Below are 17,516 nucleotides of genomic sequence, written 5' to 3'. Positions count from 1 at the left end.
AGACACGCCAGAGTCTACCTAGGTACCTGCCAAGTGCCTGCTAGGTCGATAACTAGTGGTACAAGGGGCCCTGCAAGGGGTTGCTTGGGTACCCCTGGCTGGTGGCCTTTACAGATGGTGCCCCCTATCCTTGCATTGGCTGGTGTTAGCTACTGGATCCAAGCCTGAAGGACCCACCAGTGACCACCTCCAATGCCTATCGCATTGCTGTCCCTTGGCTGTCTTTGAACAACCCCCCGTAAAATACACAAAGCTGCACCTCCGCGCTGAGATCTCTTGCCCGCATCCTCAGACACTTTAAGGCTTCGTACCCAGCCCATCCAGTGCCATCTTCTGAAAACCTATCCTTCATCATTTCCACATCGATCTATATATCAACGGTGGGACATGCGCTGGGACATCGTCCAACACGTCCCAGGTCGTGCGACATTTCACGAAGGATCGAGGAGTTAGCTGTCTCATCTCAGACAGCCACGCGCGCACCGTTTCTCTCGGGTCGCAGGCTGACTTACGACACCCAAATCAGTTTTCCCGCAGACAATGACCCCTCCGCCGAGTTTAGCCTCGCCGAAAAAACCAAAGAGTCCTCGCCGTCAATCTTCTAAACAGTTCAAGGTCATTGAGCATCCGAAGCCACATAGCAGCGCCTTGCCTGTGTCTCCGACCAGACAATCTCGACCGCTTCGACAATCGAATGGGGGTCTACCGAGCAGACAAATGGCGGGAACAGGAACGTTCCTGGCTGAATCACCACCAATGGATCACATCCACGACAATGATGATATCGAAGACCCTCATGATCTGTCCTTCTCCAGCAACCATATTCTCCGAGCATCCATGGTCGATAACCTCGTCATGTCGCTCGATCAATTCTCTGGCGGTGTGTTCGATGACGGCCCATACACTCCCCGAAGTAACAGTTATGATACAAGTGTGAGGATTCGCAAAAGAGGACATACATTCTCATCTTCGACATCTTCGGAGAATGATGTACAACACATAAGGCCCATGCAGCAGATGCCACAGACAATTCCCAGACTCCCTGTCCGCAACAGTGTCAGATACCAAAAGGACCTGCAGAAACTGCCTAGTATATTTGGAGAAGACGAGGATTCGGTCCGCGCAAAGGTCTATGATGCACAAAGAGCAGCACAACCTCGTCACCCGAGGCGGAAAAAGAATGCTTCTGGTGGCGGCAGGAGTACCAACAGCAGTGCATCTTCGAGTATTGACCTGGGACATCTAGCCAGTCTGAGTGGTAGGCTAGGAGGGCCAGGAAACAGACGGTCTCGGAGCTTTGATTTTGGTGCTAGACCGCGAGATCTACGCACAACTAAACCTCCCGGAGGTGCTGATGGTGCACCCACTCCGGTGATATTTCCGGGGCCGGAAGCTCAGAACGGAACCCCAGGAGTGCCATCTGGTCCAACCCTTGTCCGAAAAAACAGTGCCAAATCCTCCAAAAGCGCGTATGTCAAGAAAGGTCGAGCAGCAGCATTGGGCTCCAATTCTGGCCGCAATGATTCTGTTCCCCAGCTGCCTTCGATGAAGAGTGTACCGAGTTTCAACACCGTCGAACACAGGGCGAATATAGGGTCATTGCATGAGACAATCGCTGCCCCCAGACCAGGCTTCTTTCGCCGTGTTTTCGGCTCGTCCAGAAACTCATCTGTGAATACGGAGACTGCCCCAGCGGTCAATGTACTCACCAAGTCACAACCCGGTCGAGCGACTCCGGTACAAGATGAGAATGCACAAAACCCAACAACGCCGCCTGGAAAAATGCAAAAGGCTGTTCGGCGGACGTCCACCGATGCTTCGGCAAACAAAGAGAACCAGCCAGTGATCACGAAAAAGTCTTCTGCATTTTTCCGTCGAAGAAAGAAATCGGTTTCAAATGCAGTGCCCCCTCCACTGCCACTGACATTGAACTCGGACTTGCCAACGGAGAATGAGCCTGTGGATGGGACGAGTCCAGTAAGCAGCCTCAGAGCGTTTATGGACCCTTACCTGGTCGAACCTCCATCTTCGGGAGGGCATGCTCATCCTCGTGGCCACAGTCGAACCAGTTCAATGCAAGGCTTCTATAACTCGAATCCACCACCTCCAGGGTTCAACTTATCGAACCAGGTCGTTAGTCGACCTAGAGCAGGGGGCCACCACCGATCGGAATCGCACGGCAGCAGTAAGACGTTAAAGTCGAACCCCAAACAGGTCTCAGCCCTTCGAATCCCTCATCAGGACTCCTTCCTGGCAGATAGTAGCAGTGCGGAGGAGCCGATGAAGCGATCTCCGTTTGATGCCAGCCACCATTCTGACAACGAGAGGCTTCCAATACGGTACAGGGGTAGTGTAGCCGACTTGAAACTAGAGCATACTCCCTCTGCAACCTCCCTGCCTAGCCCTCTCTCTGATCCAAGGTCGGCTACGACGCGACAGGGATCATGGAAGTCCGACAGGGTCTCACCTGTATCTCCCATGACTGCGGCTCCTACTCCAACCTCACAGAGTGCGGACTACGGAAACAAGTCGATATCAGCTAGGCGACAGAACACTCTGGAAGTTGTGCCGAAAGGAGTCAAGGGTTCTCCATTCGCGTCAACCTCTGACGTTAGTGAGTATAGATCAGCACCAAGCACTCCCTTGATCATTGAAACACCCGACGGTGAAATCGCATCACCGCTGAGCTCCAACCCGCCGACCGCTCCGCCGAGCGATCCTGAGCCTGGTCTTCAATCAAACCATAAAACGAAGGCTCGGCAGATCTTTAATAACACCGACGATGAGGTAGATCCTTCTTCCGCAGGTGCCTGGCTGGGAGATGCCGGACCAGAGAGGGAATATGTGCGCAAAGCATATATGGAGCTCTTCGATTGGAAGGACCAAAATATCCTGGATTCCCTTCGGGGTCTGTGTGACAGAATTATACTCAGAGGCGAGACCCAGCAAATGGACCGCATCATGGATGCCTTTGCCCAGCGATGGTGCGAGTGTAACACATCGCATTCGTTTAGGTCAAGCGGTAGGAATTTTCTGACTCCTTTGGCACAATTTTACTGATATATGCAGATGTGGTGCATACAATTTGCTACTCGATCCTGCTCCTGAACACCGATCTTCATTTAGCAGACATTGATCAGAAGATGACGAAGGTCCAGTTTGTGCGCAATACGCTTCCGACAATCAAACGCGTCGCCCAAGGCTCTGAGATCGAGAAAACTTTGCGAGGCCCAAAGCGCACGACAGCTTCTTCGAATGATGATACACACAGTGCTGCACCGGATTCGAAGCGGCCTGTCGACCCGCCAATCCACGAAGATGGCCATCCCGAACTAGGCGAGCCTGCACCGGAAGTTGCACAAGGGAGAGCGTGGGAGTTACAAATCGAAGGCGTTCTCAAGTCTTTCTATACCTCGATCTCACAGGAACCTCTCCCGCTCTTCGGCGCCCAGGCTGAACCAAACACACAACTCAATCAGTCTAACAACTTCTTGACCATCGGGGGTACTATGCTTCGTCGCACACCTAGCGTGCTGAGCAAGGCACACTCTGACACGAATCGAGGTCGGTATGCCAGCGAAAGCAAGTCACTCGGCGCCCGCTTTATTACAAAGACGCGGTCGAGACCACGGCTACCGTCTGCTCCGGGCTTTGCCTCTAGTAGAACTAGCATCGACGAGCAATCCTCGGCCTGGAGCCCATCAATGTCGAGCACATGGAGCAAGGCATCTCTGGGAAAGACATTGACGTCAATGTCGGTCGATTCGTTTGGCACTGAAGCTACTCACGCCGATTATCAATCGTCTATCGGTTTTGCGAATGCTTTGAGCCAGGCAATCATTCGGGAAGACCAACTAGAATTACCGATTGAGGACGGGGCTAAAGCACTGTCCCTGCTTGAAGACGAGTCCCTTGAGCTTTGCGGCGCCCCGTGGGCGAAGGAAGGCATCGTGAAGCACAAATGCCATCTTGAAGGTGTTGACAAGAGATCAAAGGACAGGAATTGGAATGATTGCTTTGCCGTTATTGAGAAAGGTTACATGAGACTTTTCTCATTCTCGATGACCGCGAAGTCTCTGAGAAACAGGGCACGAGCTCCCAAAGTTCCCGCTGTCGTGGGCGGTGGGAATTGGCAGGACAATGCTGAGGAGTTGTGGAAATTCACCCTGCGCCATACCATCGCCAGCTCTCTTCCACCGCCCGGATACTCAAAGGCTCGACCCTATGTGTGGGCGCTCAGTTTGCCGACAGGCGCTGTTCATCTCTTCTCAGTTGGCACACCTGACATTGTGAAAGAGTTCGTTTCTACCGCCAATTACTGGAGTGCTAGATTGTCGAAAGAGCCGATGATGGGTGGTATCAGTAACATGGAGTATGGCTGGAGTGATGCCGTGGTCAATCGCTCCTTGACCTCGCCGGACCTTCAATCCGGACACAACGCGGCGATGAGCCCGCGCCCCAGCACACAGATGTCCATGCGGAGCTCTATGGACCACGTTGGCGGCGTCCGGCCGAAACTTCCTGGAGACAAGGCTCATATCAGCGAGTGGATGCCACCTCAGCAATCCATGTTTGCCTCTCAGTTGATGGAGGTGGACCAGCTTCGAGCATTACAGACATATGTCACCAATGTGGAGGAAGAGTTGCAGCGGCACAACGAACTGCGAGGTCTAATGCTCCTAGCATTCACAGTCAAGCACCCCAACGCCACCAGAGCAATGAACAACTGGGAGCGGAAAAGCAGTTACTTGCTTCGAGAGATTGTCAAATTCCGCACGTACATCGATACGCTGCAGAATGCACAGATGACGAAGGAGAAGATTTATCGGATGAGAAAGGAGGAAGAGAGAATACATCGTGCAGCGATGGACTCTAGGAACTAGGCCACGACGGCTCTCCCTGGGGACAATGTGATGCCTGAGCGGTGCTTTATGGATGTTCTCGAACGTGACATGGAGATCTTATTTTTGCTGATGATGGTGAGCGGTTGATTCGCTTCGTTGTACTATACCCTTGTACTTGTAGTAGACGACTTGACGAATTATGAAAAGGAGACCAAGAAGGATGAGGACCCAACGCGACTATCTCTGACTGAAGTTGGTATTCAAAATCCACCTCTATACGAAGTATGTGGTAGATAACTACTAGTATGCAAGGCATTGACCGGCCAGTCTTGCTTGTACCACTCTCTGACAGTTCCAATGCTTAGAAGAGACAGGGCCGGATCGAGGTCGCACCAGTCGAAGCCACTGGTGCTACTAGCTTGGCCGTATCGCTTGCTACCGTTCGGCCTAGTGGCCCCCCCCCCCCCCCGAAAGAGAACTCCTGAGACGACGGGACAGGAAGGCTGAAAGATTGTGTCTGACAAGATGATTTGCTAAGATTTCGTGCATGCCGTCCCTGTCTTCAGTACTGGAAAAGGAACATAACTATTGTGTCTGACCAAAACATACCTGTCCGATCATCAAGTGGATCCTTGCTTCATGTTGATGACCTGCCCAGATTGAGTCTGGCGCAGGGTTTCAGAGAAGGGGCAGATACTTTGGACTCTCCCTCACCCCCCGGACACGTTTTCACCATCTCAGTCGATTGAACTTGCGCAGCGAGCCCGAGTATTCCTGTCAGAGTGAGCAACTCACTTGGCGATTACGGCCTCCCTTCGATCCACCCTTGTCCTCTCTATCTTCGAACCCCAGAGACAACAAACGCGCTGCATCACCATCTCCCGTCGTAGCGCGTGTCAATACTCTCCGTTCTCCACACAGATGTCCGCACCACGGTATTCCAGAGGCTCGAATCACATCGGCCTGTCATTGCGCATGCCCACGGCACAATATTAGCCCTGACTCGACGGTCAACTGGTATAATGTCATCCTCGATTCTAAGCAGCCGGCCTCGAACCGAGCGCCGGTCGTCGAGGGTGCCGGGCGGGTTCGAGCCAGAAGAGGAGGACGACGTGGCATCCTCAGGGAGCGACCATGATGATTCGCCCGTCCGAGAGCACGATTCCTCTTCCTTTCTGGCCGGTCCCAGAGACCCCAGTAGTCTCCTGCAGCCCATCGACGAAAGCACAAATCTCGAATTGCCTGCGAACCTGACACTGAACGAGAGCGAGATGAATAAAATGTTATTGGATGTTGAGTCGAGCTTCATACCCGAACAGTCCGGCCTGGTGGAAAAGGACTCGTCAACCACTGGCGCAGACGACACGCACTTGTTCGGCGTTGTCAACGACAATGTCGCGGTGCGCAGGAAACCGCACCCTATTCAGATTTCCTACCCGTCCGAGGACACAGAAAACCATGCAGCTGGAAGACTCTCCCAATCACCTCGTACACCGCCCGGCGCTTACAAGACACCTGCACCGGAACGACGCGAGCTCCGACACACTATCGAAAGCGACGGTTCAACTCGCCAGATACCAAGCACATCCGTGCTGGAAAGCATGTCCTCCTCCCCAACTGCCGCTGCCGCTGCCCGAACCCTTTCCCGAGTTCAGTCACTGGCCACCATGGGCGGATACGAGACGGCCAATGAGTCAGAGGACCAAATGATGCCCGAGAGGCGGTCTCGGAGTGCACAAGACGATGCTGAAGCTACCCCACGAAAGAATGAAAATCGATATCTGGGCTTGCCAAACAGCGCTGACGGACAACAAGAAGGTTCAGAGAGCGCATCCAAACAAGGGACAAGGCGACCAGGATACCTACACAAGAGATCTTCTCAAGCACGCCTGTCCTACGATTCCATGGCCAGTTCCAATACTGACGCTAGCGATGCCACGGTAGGGGCGGACTTTGCGCTGCAATCAGGAGGGGCACTGCCCGATTCGAGCGCGCAGCGGAAAGCTAGGGCTGTGATTTCCAGACAAGCAAGCCTTGGAAGCATGATGTCTGGGATATCAGGTATCAGCGACGATGAACCTCGAAGACAGGCTGGTGCTACTGACTTGACAACATTGGCGGAAGAGAGCCCCAACTCTAACAAGGCTGCCGGATACTCTACGCCGCGCGCCTCGGTCTTCAACTTCAACATGCCTACCGACGCAGTCATTTCTAACAACGCCAGAGATCTGGAAGTCCCAGGTACTTTCGCTCGTCAGTATCGGCAAGAGCGAAGCATGTCCCCGGAAAAGAGCAACACGATCATAGGCATGACACCAGGCCCCAAGCGAGGCCTGACCCTAAAAGAGCACAGAAGCACTGTGGAAAAGCTGGGCAAAGAGAACTTCGACTTGAAAATGAAGATCCATTTTTTGGACCAAGCACTGCAGAAGAGATCCGAGGATGGTATCAAAGAGATGATCACAGAAAATGTACAACTAAAGTCCGACCGATTGAGGTTGGAAAAGGATAATCATAATTTACGGAAGCAGGTTCGAGACCTACAAAAGAAGCTCGAAGAGACGGGTACCCGCGACTCGCCGACTGCTGATCAAGGATATGCCACCGACGAGGAAAGGAGTCCCACCGCTGAGGAAGAAGTCATCTATCTCCGAGAAAGGGTCGAAATTAGTGAGATAGAGATAGACAAACTCCGCCAAGAGAATCTGGCAAAGGAGACTGAGAAGCGAAAGCTTGCCGAAATGGTCAAGAGCTTGGGCGATACTCGCGCCGCAGCTTCCGATGTCGGTTCAAGGGAAGAGCGTGATATGTGGAAAGATATGCTCGAGGCAGAGACCATTGCGCGTGAGCAGTCGGAAGAGGAGAACAAAAGGCTTCGGGAAGAGGTTGCGAAGCTAAGAAGTGAGACGTTCGTGTCTGCAAAGTCCAACTCGCGCAAGATCAAGATCGGAGGCTCGGTTGTTTCGAGGTCTAGTAGTGTCGAAGCAGCAAATGCCAAAGACGCAGAGATTGAGAGACTCAGACATGAGGTTTCGGAACTGCAGAAGATGATTGGCGCGCAAGCTTCCACCCTGACATCTCGGAACAAGGAAAAAGAGCGGCTGTACCAGGAAATCGAAGATTTGAAACTCGGCCGGATGGGCGGTCTTCGGTCTGTGGCTGGTGACAGTATTCTCGACCGGTCGGCGTCCAGAGCAAGGTCCCATTCCCGGGCAAGCAATGGAACGAGGTTGTCTCGGATGAGCGACCAAGAGCGCGAGGTTCTCGAGACCAGGATCAATGAGCTTCGCGATGAAGTGTCCCAGTTGAAACTCGAAAACCAGAACCTTCAGAATCAATTTGACGAAGCACTTGCAGAGCTTGATGCTGTGGATGCCCAGGCGCAAGCAGACGCGGATCAATTCAATGAAGAGCTCCATTTGTTGACTCAAGAGCGCGACAATGCCCTGCGCGACGCCGAGGAACAAGATCAAGCCTTTCAACAGCTGAAGAGTGAGGCCCAGGAGGAAATCGACGGCCTGGGAGACGAGCTTGATGCCAAGGCAGAGGAATGTGCCAAACTCGAAGGCGAACTGAAAGCCCAGGTGGAGAATGTCAAGGCGTTGCAGGCCGAGATGCGATCTGCTGCGGAAGGCCTCGTCCGCCTCGAGGAAGATGCACAGCAAAATCTGGCACGGTACCAGTCAGTCAAAGCAGAGCTTGATGACGCCAATCGTGAGCTTGAGAATCTGGAAAAGACTCTCGGCGAGGCTGAAAGTAAAGTGCAAAGATTGACGGTGCAACAGGAGAGCAGTCATAATGAGATTGCATTCCTACGCGAGGAGCAAGACGCCGACAAGATCAAGATTGGCGATCTAGAGTCGCTGCTCAAGAAGGTACACCTTAACTTGGAATCCGAAAGGGACAAGAGTAGGGAACTCGAACGGCGGATCAATGAAGAGCGTGCTCAACGAGATGCAGTTGCCAGCCAAGAGAAGCAAGAGGTCCAGAGAGTCATCAACGATCTCAATCGGGAAGCTTCTGGGGCAAAGGATGAACTCCGAAAAGTCCGCAAGGCACTATCGGCTCGTGACATTGAAGCCAAATCGTACCAGGAGCGACTGTCCGAGTTGGAGGAGAGTCTACGAAACATCATTGGAGACCCGAACAGCTCTAGATCGAGCTTGATCAGTGCAGTCACCAAGATGCGCCGCGAATTGGATCAGACAACCGTTGAGCTTGAGTCTGTCCGAAGACGACTGGATCAGACGGAAAATCTGCTTGCTGATCGTGACGCGTTGCTGGAGTCGACGAGCCATGAATGCCGAAAATTGGCAGATGCCTATGAGCGTGAGAAGGCAGGCCGACGACAAGACAAGGTCGACTTTGAGAAGACCAACAAGGGTCATAACTCGACCACGAGGGCGCTCACATCTGCATCCACCAGGATTACCGAGCTAGAAGGACTTCGTCAGAATGACAGGAAGCGGATGGCACAGATGGAAACCCAACTCAAAGATCAACTGTCGGAGAGAAACCAGGTGTTGCTAAACCTCTGGAAGAGGCTATCTGCCATGTGTGGGCCAGATTGGGCTCACAACAATAGTTTGATCAATGGCAACCTCCCTTCTCAAGAGGTGATTGGAAACATGCTCTTCTGGCCAGGCTTCAGCCGGAATTTGCTGTTGGCTGCAAAGCAGGTCGAGGGCACTCTATCCACTTTCAAAGAAAAGATCAAACGCGTCGAACGCGAGCTATATAAGGAATACCAGGCACTGGAGCAAACCCTCGAAGTACGGACCCGGAAGCTGGAACGTATCGAAGAGAGTTGGGAGCAGATGAAGATCAAGATGTCGGAAATGGAAAGTCGCATAGACACCGGAGCTCGAACGCCGAAATCCAGCAGGACTCCTGAGATCAGCAAACTGAAGGGTGAGAATCGGTTACTAAAGGCCGAGCTCCAGCTCCTCCAACAGCAACAGGCACATCACAATCTACACCACCGGCGAGACAGGAACGAGAGCCGGGCATCTGGATATTCGAGTATCATGTCAAATGAGGGACCCGGTCAGGTTGACGGGGCAGCGAATGGCGGTGTTGGAGTTCCAGCCCGATCGTCAAGCATGAGGCGCACTCGGACTATGGAGCTGCACCGACATCATTCCACCGGGATTGTGGAGCATCTCGCCAGCATGGGCGGCGACGTGACCTCTTTGCGCTCTAATTCCATCTCTAGCCGTCACTCAGGATATACCCAGGGCGGCGAACGCGACCGTGGTGGCCTGATGATTCCGGCGGGGCCCTTCAACGCCCCAGCCGACGGAAAGTTCTCCCTGCCACCACCTCCACGAGAGGCCCCTCCTGCACCACCAAGCACCGCGTCAGGCTCGGACATAGCGAGTATTACCGCGGTAAGTGTGGGCGGCGGTCAGGGTCAGGAGAAATGGATCCATCGCCTCCGAGAATTGGAGAGGAGGTTGAAAGCCGAGCGGGAGGCCAGGCTCCTGGATCGAAGTGGCGCGAGGAGAAGACTGGAAGAAAGAGACGCGGTGAATGAAGAACTGCGACGCGAATTGGAGCGAGAAAGGGTCAGGAAGGTCAGCGCCGACGCCGGTTTCGATGTAGGCCATGCGATCTCGCCGCCTCCCCTGACATTACCGCCGCCACCCCCTGGCGCCGACTCTGAGCACATGCAAGAAGCGGCGTTCGGTGCGCACGGGCCAGCGCACGGTATTGGAGGAGCGAGGAAGCGCTAGGTTCGCGTCATGGGTATTGGATTGAAACTGACGCAGCCCTGGTATCAGCCCAAAGTGCGAGGCAAAGTCGAATGTAGACCTACTGAGTGAGTGAAAGGGGAGAGACGGGACGAGCCTTGCATATCTGGAGCTAGGCAAGGTGGTCACCGTTGCTTCTGCTGTGTTTCTTTGGTTTTTTGGGCTATCCTTGTATCATCATACTTTGGGGGATTCAAGGGGGTTGAATATCACTCTCACTATAGCGCAGGCAGATGGCTGCGACGGACTAGTACAGCTTAAGCCTATTGACAGTGGGCCGACGGGTTTCGTTGCGGCGATCAGATGTCCGGTTCGGAATAAAAAGTACAAGAAGTTCAAATACCGTCCGAGGGTGTAGAAGCGCCGGTTATCACTTGATGCTCGGGTAATAATAAAATAATAGATGGCTGCGGAACGAGTCCCGAAGAGGAGCTGCCGAGTAGGTACCAACAGTATCGGTCCGCGGATCAGCCGGTGGGCCTTTGGCGCCATCGAACAAGCCCCACCGGTTGAAATTCCGGGCTCTCTTTCGTGGTGTGTGGTGTGTCAATCTCTGGTTTCGGGCTCGGGCTTATTCTCCCAGTGCATGTACCTCGCTCACCGCAGCCTTGTTACCCGTTTCACATCACCTGGACCTCTCTCTTCTCTCTTGCGGCTCGAAGGGTTGCCGAGCACACAACTATGAATCAATCAGCCCCGACCCGGACGCATAGTCCGCGAGTGGAGGAGCACGCAGCCGCAGCCGCAGCACAAAAGGGGAAGTCAAAGGTCAGAATTACCGCCAACGACGGATCGAGGCGGGAGACCGTTACAATAAAACAAGAGAAGCCCGCAGTAGTGAGCAATGGCCCCGCCGAGCCCGAGGAGCCACCAGTGGAAGTCGAGGACGACGGCGAGGGCGACGAGGAAGAGGAAGAGGATGATGATGATGACGATGACGAGGTAGACAAGTGAGTCCCATCTCCATTGGATTCCCAAGCTGTGTCTTTCTCGACCACCCACCCGCCGTCGGGCACTTTGCACAGGAGAAAAACCGTTCCCGCTAATATTCTGATCCGGTTTTGCGTCAGCTTCACCACTTCCGAGATCGTCACCGTCCACGTCGGCCCCAAGCGTAAACGTTTCCATCTTCATCGCGATCTCATCTGCGAACGCTCCCCCTTCATGGAGAAATGCCTCCAAAAGAACCGGTTCGACGAGGGTTATAAGAACGAAATGTACCTTCCAGAGGACGACCCAAAGGCCTTCAGCATAGTGGTGGAGTGGATTTACAGAGGAAGACTGCCTTCTTTTGGGACCAGTGCGGGCAGTGGTGGCAGTGCCGCGGCTGCGAGGGGACTCTGCGGGTTGGATATGTGTGATATATCTGCTGCGTATTGCATGGCGGATAAATTCGGCATGGAGGAACTGCAGAATGGAATCATGGATTGCATACGGACGCATTATCGATTGAGTACCAGTTCCGGTACCACCACCAGTGCGAGCACGAGTGCCAGTGCCAGTGGAAGTGGGCACAATCATAGTCACTTCCATCACATCATCAATTGCGGACACAGCAGCAGAGATTCCACCCGCACGAGCCTCGGCCTATCAGGAACAGCTGCAGACAGAGATAGAGATGCTCACGCAGGATCCGACTCAACATCACACCTGGTGCCCCGCCCAAGCTATGCGGCTCTCGCTCTCGTCCACCTCCATGGTCCACACAAGTCGCCGCTGAAACGATTCTTCATCGAGCACCTCGTCCATCACATGATGACCTTTCCGCGTCATTACCATGACCATCTCAGGAAAAACGTCGGGGAGGACAGCCGCGCAGAGTTTGAAGAGCTCTTCAAGATCCCGGAATTGTCGCTGTTGATCATGCGCAAGGTATGGCAATGGCAAATCGAAAAGTTTGGCGACCCTGCGAGGGACAAGGGCTGCGCGTACCACGTTCATTCCACCACGCAATGCGACTCGAAACCAAGGTCGACATCTGCCACGGCGGGGAAGAGCACTACGGGTAGTCGGCCCCTGGGACAAGGCATGGGAGGGAGTCCCAGCACGCATCCCGCGGTGATTCTGCAGAACTTGGCCAGAAATCAGCAGGCGCAGGCCGGTTGGATGGGTGGCTCGTCGTCGAGTTTAGGCGGATGGCATCCTGGCTCCGGGTGGTAGGGATACCCACGAGAACACCGCAACAAAATGAACGGGGTCGGTGGAGATTGCGGCCACGGGATGCGACTGACGACGACGACGACGACGACGACAATTCTTCCCAGCAGGACAAGGCTGGGGGTCTATGGAGCAGCCAAGTTACTTTCGGTATTGTTCTCTTTTGACTGGGCGCAGGGGCGCAACTGATGGATATTCGTCTATATTCAGGGTACTAGAGAGGAAGAACTTTCCGGGTGCAAACTGGTTGCAATGTTGTTTTGAGCGGGTGTTCTAACTCCTTTGAGGGCCATGAATGTTGGAAGCAGATCTTGATATGATGAGCAGGTATTACGCCTTAGTTACGAATGATAAGATATAAATGGAATAGCTTTAATGATTCTATCCTTTTGATCCCGACATGATGGCCCTGCCTCTTCCGCCCTCTGGGATATTGTCGCGGTATACCTCGTTCTCCTCTTCGGCACTGGTTCTCTGCCCTTTGGACTCTCATATATAGTACTCCTACTACGGGGATCTATTTTGCGCAGTGGTACATGGGTTGCTGCTGCAGCTGATCCGTCGTTGGTTCGATCTAGGATTTTCCCCTTGGTGGAGACAGGGGATCGTCAGGTCGCCTTTCTTCATGGAGAGCAGGGGTGGCTGTGATGTGATGCAAGCGATAAGGCATGGGAAATGTGGGCCAGTGAGATCCAGCTGGGGGGCTCGTGGGTTGCGACGGCGCGGTAGACGGCGAGGTGGGCTAGCGCCGAGACAGGTTTAACTGCGCGTCTTGGGTCGCTTGGGATGGTTGCGCGAGATGATCAACCTGAGGTCTTGGGGGCAAGCAGAAGCAAAGCTGGACTCGAACCCTTTTTTTTTCTCTCCCCAGCTCTTCCTCTTCTCACATGCTTTTGTTTTTGGCTGGCCGCTTGCCCTTCGTTCTCTCCCTGATATCTGAGATGATCCGACGGTTGTCCTCTCGGGATAGAGAGGGGATGTCAGTCACGACCGCCTAGCTCTTGCCTTGTTTGAAAGACTACGTCACGGTTTTTTGAATTGTGGGAATATTGTTGGCGTTGAGCAGGAGATTTGTTCGGGGCGTGCAATCAAGGACGCGGCGCAGCTGGTCACAGCAGTTTCAATCTTTGCGCGAAGCGAGCCATCATCTAGCAATCAAGATCGCTGTGGGCCAGGCACGAGGTAAACTTCGGCGGGGTCGAGATATCGGTCACACAACCACAACGACACAAAAGCAGACACGACTCAATCTCCAGATCGCTAGAGGAGTTCGAAGACACACAGACTCATGCTTATACCATCGGCAAAGATGCCCTCTGAACGCACGCCTCTCCTCTGGTCCCCTCGCTATCCCGATGGCGACACCAGCGACTTTTCCACCGATCCACACGCACAGTTCTGCATGATGACCGGCGTTCCATCCTCTGCCCCGACCCCTGACGGTAAACCGCGGCCTTCCTCGAAAATACCACCAAAGTCCCTGTACGGTAGAGCGCTTCGCCAACTCTCCAAGCAGCGTTTTACATATTACATGACCGCCTCACTGTCCAACACAATGCTACTGACCCAGGTCGTTCTGGGCGCCGCCTTGACCGCCTTGGGGGCCTCGGAATCAAGCCACATACTCATCACCATTTTTGGGGCTATGAACACCATAATTGCGGGACTTGTTGCGTATTTGAAATCCAGGGGCCAGCCGATGAGAGCACGGATGTACCGGGATGATTTGGAGAGAGTGGTCGACGAGATTGAGAACTCGGAGGTGATGTGGCTGGGCATCACTACAGGAGTGAATGGCTATGATGATATCGACACTGGCGATAGGAAGAGTGGCGAGAGGGGAGCGGCGGCCGTGACCGTTAGAAGCGAAGTGGCCAGGCTGACCAGATTGTATGATCGCGCCGTAAGGAACAACACCGTCAACAACCCGGACATGTATATGACGGGAACCGTGGATGGGAACTATGCAGGAGCAACTTTGAGGAATCGGGCTGCTATTGGGGGCGGGCCGCCTGCTCCATTGCCAACGCCGGTTCCAGCACCCATCGCAGCCCCTGTAGTCGGGACAAATCCAGGTCCAGCCGTTGTGTCTGGTTCAACGCCCGCACCAGCACCACAACCAGTGCATGACCCAGACGAAAGCCCGGCCACCGCGCCACCCAAACCGAAGGAGGAACCGAAGCCGAAGGAAGACAAGAATGAGGAAAAGAAAGAAGCGGACACGAAGGGTAAAGAGAAAGAAGCCAGAGATTCAGAGAGTGATGGAGAATCGTCCAGGGAATCGTCTGGGGAATCGTCCGAAGCAAAGAATTCGAAATCGAAAAAGAAAGAGGAAAAGGCCGCTGACGAGCCAGAGCAGAAGGGAAACGAACAGCAACAAGAGCAACCGCAGCAACCGCCACATGACCCCGATGCAGAGCCTGCCAGCGACCCGAACGTACCGTTGAAGAAAGTTGCAGGCGATGCGCCGGACGGGGACGACTAGACCACATGATGCTGGTAGAGGGACTGGCACAGGAGAGCAAAGCTCTAGCGGGAAAGAATAAAGTGGCATTAACGAGTGTCTGCAAAAGGAGAAATTTGTAGACATGGATATGGTATTGTATTTGGCTCGGTACCTTCTGGACCGTAGCACGGAATGTACTAGCAGAGGAAGAGAGGCGAAGATGGCCTACATATTCAACACCTCACTAATAACAAGCATACACCAGAAACAACTTCAATATCTTTTGCATCGATTGCGTGGAGAGTCTCACATATCAACCGGTTGAATGCCTCATTGCCAGCACTGGATTAAAGGCCTCTCTCCATTTCCCGGAAACCAGCTCTGCAAATCCAACGCCCGCCTCCTTGATCTCCTTTGCCGGCTTCTGCAGGATCTCCAACGTCTTGTTCGTGTAGTCGTCCAACTCCATGGGTGGCACGAGTTTGTCCAATCGATTCTCGGCATCGAGGTCGGTTCGCACGTACGGCGGGGCGACTTCGATGACGTTGACGTTGGTACCATGAAGACTCTCCCTAAGTCCCACAAGGAAAGAGTGTACGGCAGCCTTCGTGGGACAATAGACGGGGAACAACCCCATCGGAACGTATCCGAGACCCGAGGAAGTGATTATGAAGGTGGCCTCACGCCCCAAAGACAACAGATGCGGGATGAAGTGCCGGGCCAGGATTATGGGTGCTGTCAGGTTGGTGTTTGTCTCTTTGATGATCTTTTCATCGGTGAAGTTGTCGAGAGACAAGAAGTTGCCCTGATACTGGATGCCGGAGTTGACCCAGACTGTGTCAATGTCAGGATATTTGGAAAGGATGGTCTTGACATGACCTGGGAGAGCAGCCAGATCACTGTTGTCCATGGTATAGGTTTCGAGACCTGGCAGCTCCTTGGCCAGTTGCACAAGACGGGCTTCGCGGCGCCCGGTGATGATGACCTTTTTGCCCATGCGGTGAAAGGCTCGGGCGAACGATTCACCTATTCCACCGGTGCCTCCAAAGATGAGGATGGTGGACATGGAAGAAGTCATGGTTGTGGTTATTGATCCCTGTTGAGACGTTTGAAGTGTGAATGAAAGCTGGAGTATCGACCTGTAGCACCAGATGTTTTGCAATCTTTATATACTAATAGATATATATTTTCCTTCCTGTAAATATGTGCCTCATAATCACTGCCACTGCCTTAGAGGCCGGACGTTGATAACTTCCCAGAGGAGCCAACAATGGAGATAGCGGACTGATCCACTTACCTGATTCGGCAACAGTTATGTTGCTATCCGATTCCTGGTCCAATCGGAAGATTGAAGTGGGTCTTCCACTGGTCTTCTTAAATGGCCGACGTCTTTATCACCGACTCATCCATTTCTGCCTCGCATACAAACGACGGCAATGGCGGCGACGACTGGGTCCTCACTCAACTGTTGGCTGTCCGCTGACGTCCTTGTGCATTTCTGTCGTGCCTGGTTCGTTTGGTGATTGCTCGCATCCATGCTGTCCATGCCGTGTGTCAAACACCCCTTGACCGATCCGTGTCTCGGCCCACCAGACGCCCCCTGGATACCATCGCACAGGTTTGATACCCAGCATGACGGAGGCGCCTTGAGAGACTGACGCGCAGATACTGCAGCAAGTCACGGTGCTAGGTCGCCTGCTCCCCCTTCACCCGAAACGTCTTGACTGTGAATGCATTTCTTTCCTGGAGTCAGTCACAGGTGACAGGTCCGCGGCATCACTTCGCATTTGCATTTGCATTTGCATTTGCATTTGCATTTGCATTTGCATTTGCATTTGCATTTGCATTTGCGCAACAGCTGGTTGTCGTGGCCCGGAGCTCGTGGACTGCATTGACTGCGGACCGACATCAAGCGCTTTTCTGTGACTATCACCAAATCATGCTTCGTTTGCTATATGAGGGCTACGGCCCAATCAAGGCTCTGTTGCTTCTTGGAAGCTGGAGATCTGGATCAAAGCCTGCCCAGAAGATCATCGGCCCCGACACTACTACCATGAACGCCAATATGTCTCTTATACAGGAGGGAAACTCGACCCTCAGCATCACCCAGGCGGCCATCAACGTCTTCCTGGCCTCGAAACAGGACGACGGTCTGATCAGCGGCCTGGGCTACTGGCAGGTCGCAAACGGCTACACCGCCATCGCCCTGCACGATCTCTGGTCCAACACCCCAGTCTACGGCGGCGTCTTGGACGAGCTCATCGGCAAAGTCGAGGAGAACAACACAAAATTGTATTAACGATATGAACGACGACT

The 17,516-nt window shown here is 53.6% G+C and overlaps 5 protein-coding genes across 5 annotated transcripts; 4 read left to right on the top strand and 1 right to left on the bottom strand.

Annotated features, from left to right (window-relative positions):
- Positions 1-540: 540 nt before the first annotated feature.
- On the top strand, positions 541-4,883 carry AYO21_09426 (hypothetical protein; the record flags this gene model as incomplete). The annotated part of the gene is made up of 2 exons (XM_022659360.1): positions 541-2,992; positions 3,070-4,883. 2 exons carry the CDS (start codon positions 541-543, stop codon positions 4,881-4,883), a joined length of 4,266 nt encoding a protein of 1,421 aa, XP_022508299.1.
- Positions 4,884-5,866: 983 nt separating this feature from the next.
- On the top strand, positions 5,867-10,579 carry AYO21_09425 (hypothetical protein; the record flags this gene model as incomplete). Its single annotated transcript, XM_022659359.1, has 1 exon — positions 5,867-10,579. One exon carries the CDS (start codon positions 5,867-5,869, stop codon positions 10,577-10,579), a length of 4,713 nt encoding a protein of 1,570 aa, XP_022508298.1.
- A 699-nt stretch (positions 10,580-11,278) lies between these two features.
- On the top strand, positions 11,279-12,757 carry AYO21_09424 (hypothetical protein; the record flags this gene model as incomplete). Its single annotated transcript, XM_022659358.1, has 2 exons — positions 11,279-11,547; positions 11,623-12,757. 2 exons carry the CDS (start codon positions 11,279-11,281, stop codon positions 12,755-12,757), a joined length of 1,404 nt encoding a protein of 467 aa, XP_022508297.1.
- A 1,306-nt stretch (positions 12,758-14,063) lies between these two features.
- On the top strand, positions 14,064-15,239 carry AYO21_09423 (hypothetical protein; the record flags this gene model as incomplete). Its single annotated transcript, XM_022659357.1, has 1 exon — positions 14,064-15,239. The coding sequence occupies one exon, from the start codon at positions 14,064-14,066 to the stop codon at positions 15,237-15,239; it is 1,176 nt and encodes a 391-aa protein (XP_022508296.1).
- A 274-nt stretch (positions 15,240-15,513) lies between these two features.
- AYO21_09422 (hypothetical protein) lies at positions 15,514-16,278 on the bottom strand (the record flags this gene model as incomplete). The annotated part of the gene is made up of 1 exon (XM_022659356.1): positions 15,514-16,278. The coding sequence occupies one exon, from the start codon at positions 16,276-16,278 to the stop codon at positions 15,514-15,516; it is 765 nt and encodes a 254-aa protein (XP_022508295.1).
- Between the last annotated feature and the right edge of the window lie 1,238 nt (positions 16,279-17,516).

Source organism: Fonsecaea monophora (assembly GCF_001642475.1).
Source record: "Fonsecaea monophora strain CBS 269.37 chromosome Unknown Scaff93, whole genome shotgun sequence".
NCBI classification, from domain to species: Eukaryota; Fungi; Ascomycota; class Eurotiomycetes; order Chaetothyriales; family Herpotrichiellaceae; genus Fonsecaea; species Fonsecaea monophora.
The sequence above is the reverse complement of the archived record's forward strand: the minus strand, read 5'-3'. Positions and strand labels throughout refer to the sequence as shown.